Source organism: Ostrinia nubilalis, chromosome 19 (assembly GCF_963855985.1).
Source record: "Ostrinia nubilalis chromosome 19, ilOstNubi1.1, whole genome shotgun sequence".
NCBI classification, from domain to species: Eukaryota; Metazoa; Arthropoda; class Insecta; order Lepidoptera; family Crambidae; genus Ostrinia; species Ostrinia nubilalis.
This window is the reverse complement of record NC_087106.1, coordinates 674,432-693,638: the sequence shown is the minus strand read 5'-3', so window position 1 is coordinate 693,638 and position 19,207 is coordinate 674,432. Positions and strand designations below refer to the sequence as shown.

General features: G+C 40.8%; 1 protein-coding gene across 1 annotated transcript in view; it reads right to left on the bottom strand.

Annotated features, from left to right (window-relative positions):
* LOC135081356 (uncharacterized) overlaps positions 1-19,207 on the bottom strand; it is a 150,195-nt gene that overhangs the window by 82,476 nt on the left and 48,512 nt on the right. The window contains exons 2-13 of the mRNA XM_063976075.1: positions 16,231-16,325; positions 15,279-15,369; positions 14,345-14,474; positions 13,724-13,866; positions 11,864-11,991; positions 11,034-11,213; positions 10,371-10,537; positions 7,688-7,963; positions 7,092-7,344; positions 5,372-5,554; positions 3,900-4,132; positions 2,824-3,037 (exon numbers count right to left, since the gene is read on the bottom strand). Coding sequence (XP_063832145.1) covers positions 2,824-3,037; positions 3,900-4,132; positions 5,372-5,554; positions 7,092-7,344; positions 7,688-7,963; positions 10,371-10,537; positions 11,034-11,213; positions 11,864-11,991; positions 13,724-13,866; positions 14,345-14,474; positions 15,279-15,369; positions 16,231-16,296 — 2,064 coding nt within the window. The 5' untranslated portion in view covers positions 16,297-16,325. The remainder of the gene's footprint in view (positions 1-2,823; positions 3,038-3,899; positions 4,133-5,371; positions 5,555-7,091; positions 7,345-7,687; positions 7,964-10,370; positions 10,538-11,033; positions 11,214-11,863; positions 11,992-13,723; positions 13,867-14,344; positions 14,475-15,278; positions 15,370-16,230; positions 16,326-19,207) is intronic.

Genomic DNA, 19,207 nt, shown 5'->3' with positions numbered 1-19,207 from the left:
TATGCCAAAACATTTGATAGCTAATTCAATCGCTGTTTACAAAATGCCGCGGCAAATTGAAGTATTTAGTTCTTTTTCTCACCACGCGAGGCGCTGCTAATCAAAACAAGAAAAATGGCGTCAGATAGTGGTTTTGTGATACAGAAAACAGTGCAAATTCTACGTATTCAAAGGACTTTTCACAAAAAAAGACATTTATTATACTTAGTGAGTTAAGAAAATTTTACGATTCACAAATAGGAGCAGTGAAAAAGCTATGAAAAAATAAAATAGTTTTTGAGGTTATCCGGCACGTAAAACACGCTAAGCTGACAATGGAATCTGGTGCTCGGAGGACTGCTGCGGAATATATTGGTATAAAAAATATTGTGTTATGTCTTCTAGACTTCTTCGTGGTATAATTAAAATATAAGACTTACCTAAAGGACTGACTATCGAAACTTATTTAATGTCATATTTTTATGTACCTACCTATAGGTACGTCAATAGTTTAAATTAGTCTAGTGTTGTTTTTGTTACGAAAATATTTTAATTACTTTAGGAGTAGCAAGTATTTTAGGTTTGTCTTACTTGAATAGATACCAACCTGATTTCTGAAATTATGTCTGATTTGTCCAACGTGTGTTTTATGATGGTCACCCTATTGCAACATTCATAGTCGAAATTTTATCAATTGAACGAGTTGCCAATTTGCCTTCGGCATTTCATAGAACAGCGAGCGTTTGTAAATTGACGACGCCGTTTGTAAAATGCGGAATCATACAATTTGCCTGCGACATATTTCAAGCCAGGGTGATCAGGGTGTAGGATATAAAGTCATATATGGGGCATTTCACGCGAAGCGGACAGCGAAAATCAAGTCAGGTTTTGGATTTTGTTCATATTTGGATTAAATGTACTGCTATATGACCTGAATGGATGTGCATCATTATATTTTTTTTTGAAGCTTAGTTTATTTTTTATGAGCGTTCAAAAAATTGGTAAAATTTTAGGAACAGATTTTTCAGAGGCTATTACTGCTATTATTACATTTGATTAAAAATAAACTAACCATTAGACTTTTGAGAATAGATAACTGTGTTTCTTACTATTTACTACAAATTTGAAATTTCTTTTTTGTTCACATAGAAAACCGGAAGTAAAGTTTTAAAATCGAATTTTACAAAACTTCGGGATTTTTTAAATTTTTAATTTTTATTTTAAAATATACCTAGTAGTCTATAAATAGCATGTGCAAAGTTGTAGAATGGAGTCTGTATTGGTTTTTGATTTAGACGCAGTACAGTGCGAGCGCGCCGCAATGAGCGTCATACTGGCTATCGACATTTAGCTACTGTATAAAAATTATTTGTTCAAAAATAACTGAAACGTTAATATTGTTGCATGCATACTCTTAAACAATTATAATTTTGACTCGGCGAACTTTGTACCGCCTAAAAACAATGATTTTTGGCATTGAGATGGTATTATGTCGCAGACCACCCACAACTTATTGGATAATATTCTTAAAACATTACCCTTCTTTTTGGGTAGTCGGGATATGTTAGTCCAGGGTGCCAGCTATCTCTATGCCAAATATCATTAAAATCTGTTCAGCCGTTCTTTGTTTTATACATAAAACAAAGTCGTGTTAGTTACACGATTTATAAGTCAAGAACGGCTGGGCAGATTTTGATGAAATTTGATATGGAGGTAGCTAGCTAAACTACCTAAAAAAGAAGAATAATATTTTTAGTGTATTATTCAATAAGATGTGGATAGTCCGCAACGTAATACGCACCATCTCAATGCCAACAATCATTGTTTTTAGGCGGTACAAAGTTCGCCGAGTCAAAATTATAATTGTTTAAGAGTATGCATGCAACAATATTAACGTTTCAGTTATTTTTGAACAAATAATTTTTATACAGTAGCTAAATGTCGATAGCCAGTATGACGCTCATTCCGGCGCGCTCGCACTGTACTGCGTCTAAATCAAAAACCAATACAGACTCCACTCTACAACTTTGCACACGTTATTTATAGACTACTAGGTATATTTTAAAATAAAAATTTAAAATTTAAAAAATCCCGAAGTTTTGTAAAATTCGATTTTAAAACTTTACTTCCGGTTTTCTATGTGAACAAAAAAGAAATTTCAAATTTGTAGTAAACAGTAAGAAACACAGTTATTTATTCTCAAAAGTCCAATAGTTAGTTTATTTTTAATCAAATGTAATAATAGCAGTAAAAGCTTCTGAAAAATCTGTTCCTAAAATTTTACCAATTTTTTGAACGCTCATAAAAAATAAACTAAGCTTCATAAAAAAATTATAATGATGCACATCCATTCAGGTCATATAGCAGTACATTTAATCCAAATATGAACAAAATCCAAAACCTGACTAGATTTTCGCTGTCCGCTTCGCGTGAAATGCCCCATATGCTAAATAGAAAGTAAACAGATTATCGTCTCTCTTGAGATCTTTTCAAAATGAGTAATATACGAGTACTTAGTTGTATAACTTATATACTCAGATATTTAATCAACATGACACTGAGTTACACAAAAATTGGTAAGGCCCGATTTCCACCAAATAGCGGAGCGGAGAAATGTTTTGAATAGCCAATCAGATTTCATTCTCCAATAAATAATTAATGAAATCTGATTGGTTATTCAAAACACTAGAACCTGGAAACAAGGGCCTGAGGTTAAGTTTTTCTCATCATAATTTTAACTTTAGCATAGTAATACATGCATAATGTAACTTTTGGTTCAAATAAACGTTTTTATTATTTGTTATTATTATTATTAATTGATTCACCCTGTATAGCATTTCTTACCTTATTCTCATCCAGCAAAGTGTTCAGCATGGTCTCCACTATAGCTGGGTACCGTGTCTTGACCGCCTCGGTGACGTGGCGCGGCGTCAGCGCGAGTTGCTCCTGGATGGCGAGCACCACCGTCGTCAGGTCCAGCAGTATGGGCGATATCTTGTACTCTAGGATCGCGTTTTGTTTGACTACCTCCTTGGCGAGGGCGCCGTGGACTGTTATTCTGAAAAATATATTTGTTATAAATACAAATAAAATAAAATAAAATAAAATAAAATAAAATCTTTTTATTTACTTTTACAAGCAAGTACTTACATTAATCTGAGGCTGGGGCCTACCTAGTAAGTATATGGATATATAGATATATTTTACAGAAGCAAATTCTTACAGTTTTTTAAATATTTGAATAAGGTTGTAAGTGTACGTGTGTGTGTGTGTGTGTGTATGTGTGTGTGTGTGTGTGTGTGTGTGTGTGTGAGAGTTTGTGTGCGATGGGTAGCCCTACGATTTTAATCTTGGGATCGGTTTTTAAAGACCACTACTCAAGACACGGTTAAGTTCGAATAAAAGCCTACAGTACTACAGGCCTTGAAAGAAGGTCTTCTAAGTCATGGTAGCCAAAAGATGCAAGTCCCTTTATCAGGGTTTTTTGACAAAGAAATTGACGCAATCGTAATTTGAGTTTCTGGTCTGAGGGTTTCCGTATTTGCATTCATTAGTTGGCACCACTGGCAGGGGGTAGGATCTCACTCGACAGTGGCGCCAACTAACGTATGCAATCCAGTGATTGCAAATAAATGCGAACCGCTATAGCGTCACCAGTAGGCGCCACTGTTTCAGGCACAAGCAAGCGACCTGTCACAAGGTCCTGACTTTACTCGCCAGAAGCGCCAACTGGTGAACAATTTTAAGGAAACTCTCTCGGTTCTAGCTTGTGGGTTTGTCTAAATTATTTTAATTCAATCTTAATTCATAAATTATAATTAAGGCAGCACTTAGATTAAGTTCAAATACGTTGTGTTATTGTTTTTTAGTGTATGTCTTGTTATAAATAAATAAAGACATTTTAAGGCAGCTTTACTTACAAAATTTGCTTCCCCAAGTGTCCTCTCTCTGTAAAAATCCTCATGAACTCCGAATCATCTGTCACGTTGAACAGCGCGTTCCAGTCGACGTGTCTCGTTCCCTTCGACTCCCGCTTTACAAGCGTGTCGGTGAAGTTCTGCAGGATCTCGAAGTCTTTGTCTATGGTGTAGAGCTGGTCGGACACGTCCTTGCCGAAAGTCTCTTGGACCACTATGGATGCCATGTTGTTTATCTGAAAGTGTTCCAAATAATTGCTATTACGGCTTAATTAAGCAAAGCTTCTATAGAGACAGGACAATAATAAACCTAGTTAGGAATTTATATAATACTACAACATTTGCCTCCAGTAGTATTCAAAACCGCAACTATAAGTTTAATACCCGTTTTCACCATCAATCCCTTATTTCTAATTTTTAAGTGACACCTTTGAAAACAAAATCCCTGTTATGTGCTACTATAGCGCATAGAGGTAATTTAAAACTTGGGGATTGAAGTTGAAAACGGGCATTACATTTGCCTCTAGTAGGTTTCAAACCCGCAACTACATATTACTAAGTTTAAGTCGTCATGTTTATTGTGGAAGTATTCGTTTTGACTTTTGACTAAGTACAGCATCCCGACCCAAAAAAGTAGGCTTCAGAACATGATTAATCTTCATTTTACTGGATATTTTAATTTACAATGAAAACAAGTAAATAATAGGTACTTCACATAGGTAACTAAGGTTCAAATTATGCAGTTGCAACACATACTTAACATGCTACAAAAACTTGTTTTGCATCGAGCAGTGCAAAAAACGTGATCGACACATTGAAGTATTTTTGGCCGCGTCTAAATAAATAACATATGAATAGAGTGCAAATTCATATAAATGATTCTGCAAACTGCAAATAACACGCGGTGAAGGTTGTCTTTAGTGCCTAATGATTGCCTGCCACACGAGTGCATAACATTTCATTATTTGATAATGATGATGACTTCCTATAAACACACATTTGGGACTGGCAAAGCGTTTGCTATGTGGTATAATTTATATTTATTAATGTATAACGTGTTGAATAGGTGACGAATTACTACCATGACTTTTGAAGATTGTAACCGACCATATTGAGAACCTGCTGCTTTTTTAAATTGGTTAAAATGCCGTAACATAATATGGTCACAGTAGAATAAAATAGGATCATCCACTCTCTTCTCATGGATGTAATAAAAAGCGTTTAAGAGGCACATATGCGGACCTCAGGCCTTCCGACCCATCTGGCCAGCATTGGGAGTGTCAACCAAATCCTTCATTTCATCATCATTATCATTTTAGCCATAGGACGCCCACAAAAGAAAACGCAGCGTGGGATGTCTACCCACAAGGTAAACCGACGGCCTCATAAAGGTAGCAGGAAGGCGCTGGATGCAGGGCGCTACCAAACGGGCGATGTGGAAATACTTACTTCAGTAAAAACTAATAACAACTCACGATATCCTTAACGTCGTATATCCCGAAGGACTGTATGAAGTCTCCCATGTAGTTTTTCCAGGCATCTGTGCACAGCTGTTTCTTCAGCGCGGCCGCTTCGTCTTTGGACACAGCGAAGAAACCCGCCAGTTTGTTGGCGTCGCAAAACACTTGTCCACGTACGTTCAGCTTTGAAGTCATTAGCTGAAACATCATGGGCGAGTTTAGGAATCAAAATAATTAAATACGCCTTAGTACATTAATACAAAATATCAAGACCTGTAAAAGATAGGAGTTTCCAATCGAGAATAAGCCTAATTTTTTTGTAATATTGTGGTGGCTTAAGTTTCTTACATTGGCACAATTTGGCTAGCTTCGGGCTTAGATTTGTAACAGTTTCCTTGCAATGCAATATCATTTATTATCTGCATTCTTTCAGCATCAGCAAGGCCCTCGAATGCTTTCCTCACGAGTGGCAGTGGGAGACTCGAACAACACTTAGACCCCCTCCTCCTCCCAATAATATCTTCACGCCTTCCGGGTGCCTCCGGCTGACGTCATAGGCGACCTCCTGTACGTGTGGTTGGTGCTGACTGTAATATACGTCACAATTACCTGCACAGTCTCAGCATTAGCCAGTCTCTCGAAGCCTTTCCTCCCATCGGGTGCCTATTGCTGACGTCATAGGCCACCTCCTATATGCTGACGTTCAAATGCTGTCTACAATATACGTCACAATTACCTGCACCCTTTCCGCATCAGCCAGGCCCTCGAAGCCTTTCCTCACGAGCGGTAGCGGAAGACTCGACAACACTTGGACTCCCCCCGGGTGCCTCCGGCTGACGTCATAGGCCCTCTCCTGTGTGTGACGATCCTTTCTCACTATGGGCAGTGGGAGTTCCAACAACACTTGGACCTCCACAGGCCTCCGGCTAACGTATAGGCCACCTTTTGTATGTTGACTACACCACCTCCTTAATTTGACTACAATATTCGTCACAATTACCTGCACCCTTTCCGCATCAGCCAGGCCCTCGAATCCTATCCTAACGAGTGGCAGTGGGAGACTCAACAACACTTGGACCCCCTCTGGGTGCCTCTGGCTGACGTCATAGGCCCTCTCCTGTGAGTGACGTTCATGCTGACTATAATATACGTCATATTTACCTTCACTCTTTCCGCATCAACTAGGTCTTCGAAGCCTTTCCTCACAAGTTGCAGTGGGAGACCCAACAACACTTGGACCCCCTCGGGGTGCCTCTGGCTGACGTCATAGGCCACTTCCTTAATGTTTACTACAATATACGTCACAATTACCTGCACTCTCTTCGCATCAGCCAGGCCCTCGAAGCCTTTCCTCCTTTCGGGTGCCTATTTCTGACGTCATAGGCCACCTCCTATATGCTGACGTTCATGCTGACTATAATATACGTCATAACTACCTGCACCCTTTCAGCATCGGCCAGGCCCTCGAATCCTTTCCTCACGAGCGGCAGTGGGAGACCCACCAACACTTGGACCCTTCCGGGTGCCTCCTGCTGACGTCATAGGCCCCCTGGCCCGGGTTCATGCTGACTACAATATACTTAATTACCTGCACCCTCTCAGCATCAGCTAATCCCTCGAATTCTTTCCTCACTATGGGCAGTGGGAGTTCCAACAACACTTGGACCCCCACAGGTCTCCGGCTGACGTTATAGGCCACCTTTTGTATGTTGACTAGAAAATACGTCACAATTACCTGCACTCTTTCCGCATCAGCCAGGCCCTCGAAGCCTTTCCTCACTATGGGCAGCGGGAGGGCCATCAACACTTGGACCCCCTCCGGGTGCCTCGTGCTGACGTCATAGGCCACCTCCTGTATGTTGAGGTTGACGCTGACGACCTGTGTGGCTCCCTCCACGAGTTTGGCCAGCAGCGTGGCGTAGAATAACACCTCGTGCCTTGTGGCCTCTGGCAAGAATTTGTTTACGAAACTCATTACTTGGGCTAAACTGAAAATGAGGCAATTTTTATTGTCTTAATTATAACGCTCTTGTTAATTTGATAAATTATAATGAAGCATATTAGTCTGAGATAGAGAAATTAGTCAATTTTATCAGTGGTGTAACCACACCATCTATGTATAAAATGACATACATTTTCAAAGCTATCAAAACCAAATTGTACCACAGTTATTTTACGAGTAATAGCAATTTTAGGTGTCAACTATCCAAGTGTTCAGTTGGTGCATTAAGCATTAGTAATATGAAATGAATTGAAACTTGTATTAGATACTAAAAAGACATAAGACTATTAATTATTGTTAGTAATTTAAGTTTTAATTGCGATACTTACATCTTAAATATATTTATCGAATTTTCATTAGATTCAATCAGTTCAACTGCTTCATTAAATGCTTTTGATATGGCACTCAAGTCACTGGCGTTCGTTTTGCCTACAACTTGGCTTATAAGGCCGGCAGTATCTCTCACGGGGTTGGCAGACTTGGCCACAACCAGCTTGTCCAAGTATTCCAAAGCCATGGTTATCATGTCAGAGGCGTCTTTGAGGATGGCGAAGGCTTTGGTGCCTGAGAAAGTAGGCTGGAGTTGGTCCATTAGCTTTGATATTCTGAAAAAAATATGAAAAATTAGCATGACGTAGCATATACAACGTGTCCCAAAATTCAAGGATAAGCCGGCGCCGCAGGATGGACATAGTCATGACTACTTTAGGAAAAATAAGGAAAAAAATCTATCTCAATTATTTTTTAAGTTACACAATAAATTACGAAATTCTTCGAAAATTGACACCCCTTATGATATTTTACATTACCACGACCGCCATTTTTCAAATATTTCTGTTTTTTTATTTGTATCGGCAACTTAAGTAGTATTGCTGTCCACCTCAACTCTTAAAACCCCCAGAATCCTTGCAGTTTTTACACAAAAGTTAATCAAAATATGTTATTTCCTTAAAATTTTGAACGATTTTTACTTTCACTCCACTTTGACTCATCGTTTTGTAAAAAAAAAGTATGAACACTACTGCGGCAAGTTTTTTATAAAGTTGACGCAACTATCCAAGATTCCAAAATGGTATAATACTCTAAGAAACCTAGTCGCAAAAAAGATATGCGTACCATTTTTACAAGCACTTCGCTTGTTAGTTAGTATGTGATAATAAATGTTGAAACTGAATTTAAAACCAGTTCTCCTCAACCAATTGAGCTGATATTTGGTATACTTGTGTAAGTACGATGACAATGCAATATTATGGTACCATTGAGCTGGATGGAGACTGGAGGTGGCCATAGGAACTTCTAAACGAAACGGCGGAATTGCATCTAGTTTGGGTTCGTTGGACTTGTCTTTTCGAGCACTTTAGTGCTAGATGATGTCCAGGGTCCTGATGATGAAGTCAATTATAATTTTCAAACGAAGTCAAGCTTGTTTTTAAAAAAGTTTTTTTTTATTATAACTTTATTTTAAACTTTTTAGTTGTTTCTCAATCTCATGGCCTAAGTGCTCGGGAAGACAAATCCAACGAACCCAAACTCTATAAGCTTCCACCGTTTCGTTTAGGAGTTCCTATGGCCAGCTCCTGCCACCCCTTGACTTCATCATCAGGACCCTGGACATTATCTAGCACTAAAGTGCTCGAAAAGACAAGTCCAACGAGCCCAAACTAGATGCAATTCCACCGTTTCGTTAAGAGTTCCTATGGCCACCTCCAGACTCCATCCAGCTCAATGGTACCATAATATTGCATTGTCATCGTACTTACACAAGTATACCAAATTTCAGCTCAATTGGTTAAGGAGAACTGGTTATAAATTCAGTTGCCAGATTTATCCCATTCTAACTAACAAGCGAAGTGCTTGTAAAAATGGCACGCATATCTTTTTTGCGACTAGGTTTCTTAGAGTATTATATCATTTTGGAATCTTGAATAGATGCGTCAACTTTATAAAAAACTTGCCGCAGTAGTGTTCATACTTTTTTTTTTACAAAACGATGAGTCAAAGTGGAGTGAAAGTAAAAATCGTTCAAAATTTTAAGGAATTAACATATTTTGGTTAACTTTTGTGTAAAAACTGCAAGAATTCTGGGGGTTTTAAGAGTTGGGGTGAACAGCAGCACTACTTAAGTTGCCGATATAAACAGAAAAACAGGAATATTTGAAAAATTGTGGTCGTGGTAATGTAAAATATCATAAGGGGTGTCAATTTTCGTCGAATTTCATAATTTATTGAGTAAGTTAAAAAATAATTGAGATAGATTTTTTTCCTTATTTTTCCTAAAGTTGTCATGACTATGTCCATCCTGTGGCGTCGGCTTATCCTTGAATTTTGGGACACGTTGTATATGTCAACGTGAAATTGTGAACTCTGTCAGTTTATAATATAACGCCTTAGATTGTAAACTAACAGTGGGTTAGGTTAGGTTAGATTGTAATTTAACTACGTCATATTATAATCTGACGGAATTCACAATTTTACGGTGACATATATAACACAAATAGTAACTGACATTAAGGGCCTTGCCACACTGACGGATTGCAAGCGGAGCGGCGGCGCGGTGAGGAACACCGCGGTCGCCAAAAGCATGCAAAATGCCTCGCCGTCTCCACCCAGAAAACACTTGCAATCCGCCAGTGTGGCAAGGCCCTAACATTAAAACTCAAAAACACATTACAAAGTGAATTATGTTAATTTTGTGTATTCTTAAAAACCAAAAGACGTCTAAAGCTGGACGTAGGCATCCCCTGAGGATTTCCACAAGGAAGAATCCTGCTTTTAACAAAGTTAACTGTTCGAAGGATATCTCCAAGTCAAATAAAAATCGAATAGCAAAAAGATGAAAATTAGGCAGTTTTTCACACATACTTTACAAACGTCTTGAGTTACTTTAAAGAAGCTCTTTTTTATCTTTATTTGACGATTTGTAAGAACAATTTAAATAGTCTATGCAAATAAAGAATATCGGCAATGTCCGATCCCCTGTTCTCCACTCATTATTACCATGTTATTACTTACAAAGTGACGTTAAAATAGCTGAAGTCCACCTCCCGTCCGCTAAAGAGGGTAGTCACAGCTGGTGGCAGGAAGCTGTCCAGTTTGGTCATACGCAGCGCTGCCGTGGCCAACTCGGCTAAGGTGGTGATTCGGTTGTCGCCCGATAGCTTGAAGTACATGTCGCCTATCTGAAATATTTAAAAAACATGTTTAAAAAAAGACAAAAATGTTATGTTATGACGAAAATCTGGTATAAGCCATTTATAAGGCCATAAGTCGAAATATGTAACACTAATCTGACGGCCAGATATGTTTTTCTCGAGCGGGCAAAGAGAATCTGGAAGGTCTGCTAAGCCTGTGAGTTGGCATCAGAGAGCAGTACGGTAGCAGTAAAATTCCGGCTACATCGCTAGCATATAAAGAAAATATCTCGATACTTATACTATACATAGGTATTTCATCATCATCATCATCATCATCATCATCATGTCAGCCATAGGACGTCCACTGCTGAACATAGGCCTCCCCTAATGCTTTCCACGTTGATCGATTGGTAGCGGCCTGCATCCAGCGCATAGGTATTTAACTTCGTTAATTACCCTAGATTCAGTAAGATACATCAAAAGCCACAAAGCATCCCAATATCTAAACTGATGTTACTTTGTTGGGAGACATAGAACTCACCATTCTAAGGTATTTCCCGAAGTTGATTTCAAATATCAAGTCCATGGCCATCCTCTGCAGGTCCTTATCGGTCATGCTGCACAGTTTCCTCACGAACACCTGTAAATTCTCCTTATCTTCCATCTTGATTAGGTCCGCTATGGAGTCAGTGTCGCATCTGTTTATATTGCCTTTGAAAATCTAAAACAAAAAGGTTGTATAGGTACTCGATTTTACTTGAAATACATATATCGTACGTGAGAAAATAACGCTAAATTCCAAACTCTAAAATAAGCAGACTTCAAGGTATTGTTTTTAGAATAGCACCTATTAGTTCTTAGTTTATAAGATACCAGGAAAATATTTTTAAATTTTTGCGCGTCTTTTATAATTTTTTAGAAAAACGTGAATCACACTGAATAAAAATAACCTGTTTCTAATGGATTATAATTTTCGTCGAAATCGTTCAAGGGGATATAGCTCAGCGGTAGAGCATTCGACTTCAAACCCGGGTGTCCCCTGCTACTGGCGCGCCACTGGGAGAATGGCGCACCGTGTGGGTATATTTTTTATTTTTTGTTGCACAAATCCACTCGGGAGAAGCTCGCTTCCACCTTCAGCCTTCATCACTTTCTAACAAGTGAGGCCCAAGCCAAAAGCTTCCCCGTTATAAAAAAGTGTCAACTGGAATCCATAAAGGTAGGTACAGACTGGCGCGGCGTTTTTACGGTCTGCTTAAAACTGTATCTGCTCGCTAGTTTCCCGATCGACGACATATGAATGCTCGCCTTGTAAAATGTTACATTACGCCTCGTAACACCAGTCCGCGCCTAGCTTTATAACAGACTTACCCCTTTAAAACTAAGCTGCGCGGCCATGACGTCAGCGGCCAGCTCATCTGACACGTCCAAAAGAGCCGCAACGCGCCGCCGCGCGCGCGCCGGGTTCGCAAACAAGCTCTCCACTCGGAGACCGTTTTCTAGAAAAGGTTTTTAAATAAGATTTTCTACGAATTTGATAAGAGTGAAGTGCTAAATATTTGGTTTCGCGAATCAGCAAATTAGAGTGAAGGAAAAATTTGCTGATTTCTGTCCAATTTTTTCTGTGATTATTTGTCTGTGTATCAAAATTGATCGTTTCAAATAAGGAAGAGACACATAATAATTGTTGTTCCAAGGATGTTAAAAGATCGTCCTAGTCAAGAAAATGGTGCCTTGACCTAGTTCTCTCACTAGCATCTGCCAGCAGGTTGACCCACAAAAAACACGACCAAAGTCTATGTCCATCTCCTAGGTTTTGCAGGCATCTACCTAAAGCCACATTGGATGGTGCAATGTGGGGTCTATGGTATAAATTTAGGGGACTTACTGCTGATCTCAATCATGGTGGGATGGTCCAGGACTGTCTCATAGTGAAGGAGAGAGTGACTGCAGCTGCGTCAGTCTCTAGAGTATGGCCTGATGATGCTTACTGCTGATCTCGATCATGGTGGGGTGGTCCAGGACGTCAGCGCAGGTGGCTATCAGTCGCAGCTCGTCAAGTACTGTGCGCTACCGCCAGGACTGTCTCATAGTGAAGGAGAGAGCGACTGCAGCTGCGTCAGTCTCTAGAGTATGGTCTGATGATGCTTACTGCTGATCTCGATCATGGTGGGATGGTCCAGGACGTCAGCGCAGGTAGCGAGCAGCCGCAGCTCGTCAAGTACTGTGCCTGCTACCTCCAGGACTGTCTCATAGTGAAGGAGAGAGTGACTGCAGCTGCGTCAGTCTCTAGAGTATGGCCTGATGATGCTTACTGCTGATCTCGATCATGGTGGGATCGTCCAGGACTGTCTCATAGTGAAGGAGAGAGCGACTGCAGCTGCGTCAGTCTCTAGAGTATGGTCTGATGATGCTTACTGCTGATCTCGATCATGGTGAGATGGTCCAGGACGTCAGCGCAGGTGGCCAGCAGCCGGAGTGCGTCGGGTACTGTGCGCTACCTCCAGGACTGTCTCATAGTGAAAGAGAGACTGACTGCAGCTGCGTCAGTCTCTAGAGTATGGTCTGAGGATGCTTACTGCTGATCTCGATCATGGTGGGATGGTCCAGGACGTCAGCGCAGGTAGCGAGCAGTCGCAGCTCGTCAAGTACTGTGCCTGCTACCTCCAGGACTGTCTCATAGTGAAGGAGAGAGTGACTGCAGCTGCGTCAGTCTCTAGAGTATGGTCTGATGATGCTTACTGCTGATCTCGATCATGGTGGGATGGTCCAGGACGACAGCGCAGGTAACCAGCAAACGCAGCTCGTCAAGTACTGTGCGTGCTACCTCCAGGACTGTCTCATAGTGAAGGAGAGAGTGACTGCAGCTGCGACAGTCTCTAGAGTATGGCCTGATGATGCTTACTGCTGATCTCGATCATGGTGGGATGGTCCAGGACGACAGCGCAGGTAACCAGCAAACGCAGCTCGTCAAGTACTGTGCGTGCTACCTCCAGGACTGTCGCATAGTGAAGGAGAGACTGACTGCAGCTGCGTCAGTCTCTAGAGTATGGTCTGATGATGCTTACTGCTGATCTCGATCATGGTGGGATGGTCCAGGACGTCAGCGCAGGTAGCGAGCAGTCGCAGCTCGTCAAGTACTGTGCCTGCTACCTCCAGGACTGTCTCATAGTGAAGGAGAGAGTGACTGCAGCTGCGTCAGTCTCTAGAGTATGGCCTGATGATGCTTACTGCTGATCTCGATCATGGTGGGATGGTCCAGGACGACAGCGCAGGTAGCCAGCAGCCGCAGCGCGTCGGGCACCGTGCCTGCTACCTCCAGGACTGTTTCGTTGTGCAGGAGCGGAGAGAACTTTCGTTGCAGCTGCGTTAATCTGAACAAATATGAGTTAGCAGTTACTTTCCAGGGATGAAGTGTTTTATTAGAAAAAAATGTGCTTTATTCTTGGTTTGGAAATCATCAGTTTCAACCCTAAAATGATAGACATTCTACTAGGCACAAGCAACTCTTCCCAAACTAAGAAAACTTTGTACCTACTAAGTAAGTATGGGTATTAGTTATTCTGAGACGATAAAATTATTTCATGTAAAGAACAAACTGTACCAATAAAATACCTATAGATCAATACAAATAAAACAAATGGCACAAAAAATGTTCGAGTTGCGACCACGGGCCAGAAGACGTAGCGAACGTGGGCAGGCCCCCCCTGGGTGGACCGACGATCTGGTGCTAAAAGAACCTGGATGCGGGCAGCGCAGTACCAGTCGTTATGGAAATCCTTGGCCTCCCGCCTTTGTCCAGTTGTCGAACGTCATTTGGCTGAAACGAACGAAGTATGAAAAAGAACTCACTTGGCATTCTCGTAAGTAGGCACCTCTTGGAAGCGGTCCATAGGCTCGCATTCGTTGTTGACGCTGCACACGAATGACTGCACGAACGGCAGCACGCCGGCGCTCGGCAGCGCGCGCGCGCTGAACTGGCCTGCCAGAGACAACACCATCATCATCAACGGGGATCCTCTGTGGTTGAGGATTCCGGGTGAAGCTTTCATTCACCTTCGGCCTAATCATCACTTACCATCAGGTAAGATATAGTCAAGAGCTTCCTAGTTGTGTTTAAAAAAATATTCCCACCTCTCGTGGGAACGAGGAGTAGGAACACCATCATCAACGGGACTATTAACACGTCTCTTTCCCACACTTGTGGTAGCCTGCATCTACAGCTTGACCGTTAATAAAACCCAACCAGTAAAGTTCAGCTAGGTTTGTCCCGGGAGAGAATTAAATTGTCATTGGATCAGCAACGAATTTTATTAAAAGAACATAGGAAGAGAATCATTATCATCAGTCTCTACTGTGGGAACACAACCCTCTCTAATTTATCAAAAGCAAATTAAAGATATGGCGTACCTAAGTACTTGCTCTTCGCTGGTAAGATGACCTCTATCTTAATCTATCGTAATCTTTATCTAATTTCTGCTAAAAAAATGCTAATGAAAATACATGCAAATTGGTGCGAAAGTAAACATAATTTTCAACATCTCTATTTCGTGCTAGCTTTAATATTTTATTGAATCTTCATCTTAATAATTACTCAATTAATTTAACTAAGAAGGTAGGTACTTTTTTACTAACTAAAAAAACCATCAAATCAACCTATGCAAACGTGGTCAAGGAAGTGTGTAGGTCAGTAAATAATATGGAAAAACCTCAAGAAATTAATTCTAAGAAATTGACTAAACTAATGAATATAACGCTTAGATAAGTGAAATAGTTAATGGCTTACATGTGGGGAAGTCCTGGTTGTCGATGTTGATGCGCACGACGTACAGGCACAGCATCACCAGCGTGGCCCACGCTACGCCAAACAGGGTTATCTGGAAGAGAAGTAATGCATTATTATTGAAATGTAGAGTAGGATCCAGAGTTAAGCGAGTGCGATTTTGCGGGATTTGCCTTACTATTATACAAGTAAAAGTATAAACCTCTTCCTTGCATACCAGTTTACAATTAATTTAGTTACCGATTGGATAACTGATACTAAACCGAGTAAGGGTTCGGCCAAACCAACGCGATCACACCGCGATCAGCCGGCGTGCAGCGATGGCGACCAGACCTAAATGCATTGATCGCCATCGCTGCACGCCGGTTGATCGAGTGTTATCGCGTTGGTTTGGCCGAACCTTTAGTATCTAGTCTCTAATTCATAAAAATAGAGAAAATCTTACAAAATCTTAGAAATAGTAAATCTACATACTCTATGATCCCAGGACCCTAATCGTAAAAGTTTGCAGGTAGTTTATTTTGAAGGTAATTGTGAAACCCATCAAATATTTTTAACGGCCGCTAATGAATCACTTGTGCCGAAAAAGCGACCAAATATCGGCCGGCTGAAAGTCTGTAATCTGCGGGGACTCTAACACTAATAAATAAATATAAATAAATATCCTTGGACATTTTACACTGCACTTCTAGTCCCAAACTAAGCTAAGCTTGTACTATGGGTACTAGACAACGGATATAAACATACTTAAATACTTTTTCTTTCTTTCTTTCTTTCAAATACATACTTATTATACATAGAAAACACCCAGTCCAATACAAACAAATATGTTCATGCACACAAATGTGTGTACTGTGCGGGAATCGAACCCGCTACCTCCGGAATAGTAGTCCGTTTCGAACCACTACACCAAACGGCCGACAAACACAAACACTATACATAAATGTGTACTTACCAGCTTTCTCCTGCGGATGAGGTAGTCCTTCCACAGGAGCAGCCTGAGTTGCCGGCCCGCCGCCATCACGCCGAGCGCGGCGCGCGCCCGAGCCGCTGGAACAAAACACTAATTAAAATCTAATAAATACCTATAATGGTAGGTATACGGATCTGAGACGTGGTCGCTTACTATGGGCCTCATAAAAGGCTCAAGGTCACGCAAAGGGCGATGGAGCGGGCTATGCTCGGAGTTTCCCTGCGTGATCGAATCATAAATGAGGAGATCCGCAGGAGAACCAAAGTAACCGACATAGCTCGCAGAATTGCTAAAATCAAGTGGCAGTGGGAGGGGCACATAGCTCGTAGAGACGATGGCCGTTGGGGCAGGAAAGTTCTCGAGTGGCGACCACGGGCTGGAAGACGTAGCGTGGGCAGGCCTCCTACTAGGTGGACCGACGATCTGGTAAAGGTCGCGGGAAGAGCATGGATGCGGGCAGCGCAGGACCGTTCATTGTGGAAAACCTTGGGGGAGGCCTTTGTCCAGCAGTGGACGTCATTTGGCTGAAACGAACGAAATACCTATAATAAGGCGCAGGTTGCCACCAGGTATCGGAAGACCACTAAACGCATGTTAATACACCGCCAAAGGGAGTTTAAACTCGACACACGACGTATAACAATTTCTAGGAATTTGGTAAGGCGGTACTCGGCTGACCAACGCCCAAATACGTGAGAACAAATGAGGGTAGGCCACAAATTAAAATTAAAGAAATACCTATGATAAGGCGTAGGGTGCCACCAGGTATTGGAAGACCACTAAATGATCTGTTTTAGCATGTTAAAACACCGCCAAATGGAGTTCAAACTCGACACACACGATGTGTAAAACAATTTTATTTCTAGAAGGTGGGTAGGGCGGCACTCGGCTGTATTGTAAAACCAAATGAGCGTATCCTTCCTTATTCCTTTCTTTTATTTTTGGTTCAAAACCAGTTGTGTGCAGCCTGAACTTTACACCTCGATGTAGGTAGGTGGATTCGCAGTTTGACTTGCCTATTAGCTAGAACTAACTAAGTAGTTTAACGTCTAAATTGTCGTTCGTGTTATAAAAAACGGTAGTCATAAAACCAGAATAATGCGTTATTTAGAGTACCTACAATAGTTATTATTTTAATTACCGTACCTCGTTGCGAAATACAAACAATACAGAGACAATCGGCGTACATAATGATTTGTACAATGCAATCAAGTGGGTTATTACAATCTACGTCTCGCTATCCCGAGGCCGAACTTCTGAAAATGTCTAGGATCTACCTAAGCTCGTGTGAACAAACCAAAAATAAATTGTAATTTTTTTGCGGGTACGCGGGTTGACCTATGTACAAAAATTTTCCGAAAATTTCTTACCTGTAAATAAAGTTCACAAGGACTCGAATTAATTCCATTCTATTCTACTTATTTCCCAGCTTAGCACACTCACTTTATTATTTCTTGTATTTCCCACTGCACAGTCACAGACGCGCTCGCCTTCCTTCCCGCCATTTTGTAAAAGATTTTTTTTTTTACAATTTTCCGGCCTTGGCATATTGGCAATTTTGTTTTTGTTTAGAATAATGCAAAGGCGTTTAGACATACATCCAGGGATAAAAATATTAACTTTTTTTTTGCTAATTTTGGTTAAATAATGAAGAAACTGTAATAAAATTAGAAAATGACACTCGTGGAAATGCTATGGTTATTGTTAAATGTTTATAAATCAAACATGGAAAATTTTGTGTCGATTGATACTTAGTTTTGGAAATAGTGTAGTGGCGTTGTTTAAACACTTTGACAGCCACCACTTTTATACTCTTCCCAGAGTCAAGAAATACGCTGCTCACATTTAGGTAGGTAACATTTTTCGTTTGAGGGCAAGTTTTTAAAGAGCTGTTAGGATTATTTTATTCGAGGAAGAGTTTATGGCTGAGTTGCACCATCTTCATGTTATAGTTAAAATAACAATAGCCGGTGCTTTTTGTATGGAGTTTGCCAGATTTTTGATGTTAAAGTAATGTGGTGCCTTTAACCCCCTTATTAGTATAAGCACAGAATACATAATAGTAGCAACAGAAATTGCACTCCTTTGTGAAGGATCAGATGCCGACATTTTAACGGTAATAATAATAATGCAAAATATCCAACGCACATGGTGCATTCGAAATCGCACCTTACTACTACGCTCACAAAAGCGCAATTTTTTTGTGTTCAGAATTGATTTACCTCACAGCTCAAGCACAGAATAAGTAATAGTACAGGTACAGAAGGATTACTCCGCAAGGCGATTTAAACAAATGCGAGTCTTGCTACGACGCGATACAGTGGAATTCAGCTCGCACAGCACTACGTACCTACAATTTTATTCACCTACAAGTTTTGTCTCTTTCTATCGCGTGCCTCTGAACTCTTCTTACGCTGTTAGGGTTGCTGTCTAGTGAAAAAATAATTAATCTACTTATTTGTAATGAGGTACGTATGTAGGTAAGTATGCATTCATTATGGAAAACCTTGGGAGAGGCCTTTGTCCAGCAGTGGACGTCATTTGGCTGAAACGAACGAACGCATTCTGAGCAGTAGTCATAGTAGGTTAGGTTCCTATACTATCCTAAGAATTATTGATTACCTACATGACCAACATACCTTTCAGCATCTTTGGGAAGCGAAAAAAAAAGAAAGATGAATCCGGTAGATTACTTTTCGAATTTAAACACCCGAACGCCGCACAATATTTCTTTCTCTTTATGTCCATTTTTAAATAATACTTCGATCATAGAATTATAATCATACTACAACGCACGCCAGCGTCCTGACGAGCGCGCGCGTGACACTCGACTGATATAATACCCGCCGGCGGGGCGCTTCGCTGTAGGTAATTATCAGATGTACCGCGCGGAGTGAGCCAGGCCTGGCTCAAGCGTCAGGGTTGTATAAGCAAAGTAAAATAAATAAAAACTTAATTT